Consider the following 4,626-nt stretch of genomic DNA (forward strand, 5'->3'; position numbering starts at 1 on the left):
CACTTACAACTCTTACTCGCGCTCGCCAAAACGTCACGGCTTTCCAGCTCTCGGTTTCACGGCCAAGGTCGGTCCTGGCCGGTGACTTCTATATGCTCCCACGTAAATCGTGGCGTCCCAGAGCCCGCCTGCACCTCTGCTCCACACCGTGGGCCCCGTCCCACCGGCGGACTGGCCTCGAGACAGGGCAACGCCCGGAGCTTTGCCGGAGACCGGCTCCCTCCCGAAAGGCGGGCTCCCGGGCTCAGCCCACACGCAGAGCGAGAGCCCTAGCGGTACGCTGAGGCCAAGCGGGGCTGCCGCGTCGCCCCGCCACACCCCTCTCTGTGGCCACTACCGCCCGGGACCGAGATGCTTCAGAAAGGCGTCCCTAGGCGAGCCGGCGCTCAGCTCCCCTCGGTTTTCCGCGCTCACCCAGCCCGCCGACCCTCTTACCGCACTGCCGAGAGGTGGAAAGGGCGTTGATGGAGGCGGCCACTCTGCGCGGACCGGAGCAGTCGGGTGACCAAAGAGGTTATAAAGGAGGCTGCGGCCATCGTCAGCTCGGGGAAAGATGCGCGCGCTGGCCGCACGGTTATACCGCTGCAGCGTGGCAGGCCTCGCCTCCTGCCGGCACCCATTGGTCCCTGCGCTCTCCACTTGCAGTCTGCTGGGCCGCTGAAGGAGCCAATCGTTGTCTTCCTTTACCTTGGAGAATCCCCTGCGTGACTCTGAAGACTGGAGAGCTTGCCTAGACTGGCTGAGCCAGCCAAGCCCCTGCCAAACCGTTGTCCCGGAAGCCCGGACAAGTCATTCATTCATTGAGCAAATATCTTGAGTGCCTACTGTGTGCCAGACGCTGTTAAGAGTGGATAAAAAGATAGGAAGATGGAATAGCAGCTAGTATATGTAGAAGAAAGGTGCAGTTAGAAAACAACTATTTGGCAAAATCATAGTAAAAATTGAGACTCATCAATGAATGTCAAAACAACTGAAGTTGGGTGAGGAACAAGTGATTTACATATAGTTTTGCTAGATCTTCCAAACAAAAATACAAGATGCCCAATTAAACTTGAGAGGACGAGTCATACTTTACTTTCATCTGGCGACTTCCCTGGTGGTACACTGGTTAAGAGTCTGCCTTCCCTGCAGGGTACCAGGGTTCCATCCCTGGTCCAGGAACTAAGACCCCATGTATGGCAGGACAACTAAGTTCGTGCAGAGCAACTACAGAAGCCTGCCAACTCTGCAAGAAGAGACGCCAACGCAATTAGAGAGTAACCCCCAGCCCACCTCAACAAGAGAAAGCCCTTGCCTAGCAACAAAGACCCAGCAGAGTAAAAAAAAAAAACAAAAAACAGTATTTATCTGTTATCGGAAATTCAGATTAAACTGGGCTTCCTATATTTTATCTGTCTGGCAGCCTTATTTGCATAGTCTCAAAGTATCTCTCCCACAAAGTTTTTTTATTAATAGCAAACGGGGGAAATGGCACATTTACAGTGGAGAAACCTGACAGTCATTACCTTAAACAAGTGATCAAAATTAACACCACCAGTAACAGGACAAGCACACATTATACGCCCTCAGATATGATGCAGTGAGGAGGACACACCACTTTATAAGTCATGGCCAGCCTGAATATTGAATGGGGTGATTTTCTTAAACCACTGAATTCCCTAAACTCATTACAAATTTCTTATTTACACATATAGAGGAGAGATCATAGACCTGGAATGTTAAAACAGTCCAGGAAAAAGCCACAGTCCTGAAATTTTGGAAGGTATTCGTAAATCTAAACCCAAGAATGTATCAGACAAGTCAAAACTGAGAGAGGTTCTACAAGAAAAGCACCCTGTACTCTTCAAAAACGTCAAAGTCATGAAAGACAAAGGATGAGGTGCTTTTCTAGATCAAATGACCCTGAGCATGATAATTAAAGGTAACACGTGATTCCAGCCCCACCCCACCCCCACAATTACTTTTCTTTTTCCTTCATTCTTCTTTTTCTCTCTTTTTTTTTCCTCTAAAGAACATAGCAAACTCCGGGAGATGGTGAAGGATAGGGAAGGCTGGCATGCTGCAGTCCATGGGGTCTCAAAGAGTCAGACACAACTGAGCAACTGAACAATAACCTCGATATTCCACGTTCCAGGGTGTACTAAGGCTTCTACTTTAGCTTCAGATTTTCTTCCTTTCCACTTTCTGTTAGAATCATTAGATGATGAGGGTGGTTCTCTCACCCATGGAGAAACAGAGTGACTCCTAACTTAGTTAATGAACCTCTTCCCTTTAAAGGGATGGGACAATCAGGCACAAACAGCAAGGAATGTAGAAACCATTGGCCACTGATGTTGCACATAAGGCATTCCAGGAAAGTGCACCCCTGCCTCTTCCCTGACACCCCCTCACTCCTTATGATTGCTAAGGTTTCCAATTCTTCAGGTTAAGACTGAAAATGTTGCACTGTTACAGGAAAGGGAACCCTTTCTAGGGCCCCTGTGTGGGCTCTTATCGAATACTCAGAAATTGTCTAAGGAGACACATGTACTGACAAAGCAAGAGACTTTATTGGGAAGTGTCCCCAGTCAGAGAGCTTCAGGATAAGGGAACCCAGGAGAACTGCTTTACCACGAGGCTCACAGTCTTGGGTTTTATGGTGATGGGTTGTCTCTGGCCAATCATTCTGACTCAGGGTCATTCCTGGTAGCACACAAATCGCTCAGCCAAGAGAGATCCAGTGAGAAGATTCTGGGAAACTGGTAGGACATATGGACTAGTGTCTCCCCTTTTGACCTTTCCCGAATTCTTCTGGTTGGTGGTAGCTTGTTAGTTCTAGGTTCCTTACCAGGACCTCCTGTTGTAAGATAACTCATGCAAATGGTTAATGTTGTGTCCAGTCCAGGCAGACAGCTTTTGTCAGTGGCTCCCCTAATAGCACTAGTATCTGTAAGGAATTCTATCAAGTAGCCTGCTACATCAATGACCACCTGAGGCAAGGCATTAGGTATGTAGATGGTATCTCTAGGCAGAGTCACTTTTGGCCTTGGGCCCCATCAGTCTTCTGATTGCAAAACCCTCAATGGCCACGCCCCCCGTGGCTCTCTGGTGTCTGGGGCATTCCCTCTTCCAATGCCCTATAGGGCATGTTTATTGCCATCCTCCCTCTGGTGCCCCTTCTGTTCACACAGGGTACACTGGTCCTATCCAGGTACCCATGGGACTAATGGTCTGCAAGGATCAGATTGGTCCAGAAAAACCAGTTTCCCCTTTGTTGGCCTTTGAGTGATCAAAACCACTGCCATCATCTGGGCCTTTTGCATATTTCTCTGGGTGTGTTCAGTCTTTTCACCATATCCCTATTATTGAAAAACAACTAGGCCAATTGGAAGAAATCGTTCATCAGGAGTCTAAGGATCAGCAGTTGTTTTCTTAATTTTGTGCCTAATGTCTGGGGCACAGTGGGCTATGAAATTCATAGCCAAAAGATTTTGTACCTCGGGGAGGAAGGAGCTTCGTTTGTATGGGATCCTGACCCTGTAGGCTGGGTCAGTTAATATGTCCTCTGTGTCCTTCCTAAAGTTATACCTCTGAGCTACACGTGCCTAAATTCCTTTTGGGTTCCATTGCCAAGATACAAAATTTGAACATCTCACTCCATTTAAATATCCTAACTCATATTGTGGCCAAATCAGATTACATAAGCTAGTAAGTTTTTTCTGTTTTAATTCCTGTTGTCTTAATTTTTCCCAATCCCATCCCAGAGTATATGGCACAGAAGGGACAGGATTGATACAGCCTGACCTGTTTCAGGCCTGAACCTGAGGTGATTTGCTAACTCCTGTGCTATCTATGGAGAAGGCAATGGCACCCCACTCCAGTACTCTTGCCTGGAAAATCCCATGGACAGAGGAGTCTGGTAGGCTGCAGTTCATGGGGTCGCTAAGAGTCGGACACGACTGAGCAACTTCACTTTCACTTTTCACTTTCATGCACTGGAGAAGGAAATGGCAACCCACTCCAGTGTTCTTGCCTGGAGAATCCCAGGGACGGGGGAGCCTGGTGGGCTGTCATCTCTGGGGTCGCACAGAGTCAGACATGACTGAAGCGACTTAGCAGCAGCAGCAGTGCTATCTATAGGTTTCATTCTGCTGTCAAAATTCACCATTTCCTTCCCTGGCAGTCTAGTAATCAGGACTCCACACTTGCAGTGTAGGGGGTGCAGCTTCAGTCCCTGGTTGGGGAACTAAGATCCTGCAAGCTGTGTGGTGTGGCAAAAAAAATCCACCAGGCACTTATGATTTTAGATGTTATCCCTTCCAAGGTAGTCTCCCAACCAGACGTTAGTGCCCAAAAAGTTGTTGCAAAGGAATGGTACAGAAGGTATTACCCGGTGTGGATGATCAGCAGGAGCTGACCTAGCTGCAAGTTGGAAATAAAAGGTCAGCACTTGTCAACAGAGGGCTTCCCAGATGGCACTAGTGGTAAAGAACCCACCTGCCAAAACAGGAGACATAAGAGATGCAGGTTCAAAGCCTAGGTCCAGAAGATTGCCTGGAGGTGGGCATGGCAACCCACTCTAACATTCTTGCCTGGAGAATCCCATGGGCACAGGAGCTTGGGTTACAGTCTGTGGGGTCACAAAGA

General features: G+C 48.4%; 1 protein-coding gene across 1 annotated transcript in view; it reads right to left on the bottom strand.

The window, feature by feature from the left end:
• MTHFD2 (methylenetetrahydrofolate dehydrogenase (NADP+ dependent) 2, methenyltetrahydrofolate cyclohydrolase) overlaps positions 1-606 on the bottom strand; it is a 21,600-nt gene extending 20,994 nt beyond the window's left edge. Inside the window, exon 1 of the mRNA XM_010829735.1 lies at positions 436-606. Coding sequence (XP_010828037.1) covers positions 436-536 — 101 coding nt within the window. The 5' untranslated portion in view covers positions 537-606. The remainder of the gene's footprint in view (positions 1-435) is intronic.
• Between the last annotated feature and the right edge of the window lie 4,020 nt (positions 607-4,626).

Source organism: Bison bison, unplaced genomic scaffold (assembly GCF_000754665.1).
Source record: "Bison bison bison isolate TAMUID 2011002044 unplaced genomic scaffold, Bison_UMD1.0 scf7180017864508, whole genome shotgun sequence".
In the NCBI taxonomy this organism is placed as follows: domain Eukaryota; kingdom Metazoa; phylum Chordata; class Mammalia; order Artiodactyla; family Bovidae; genus Bison; species Bison bison.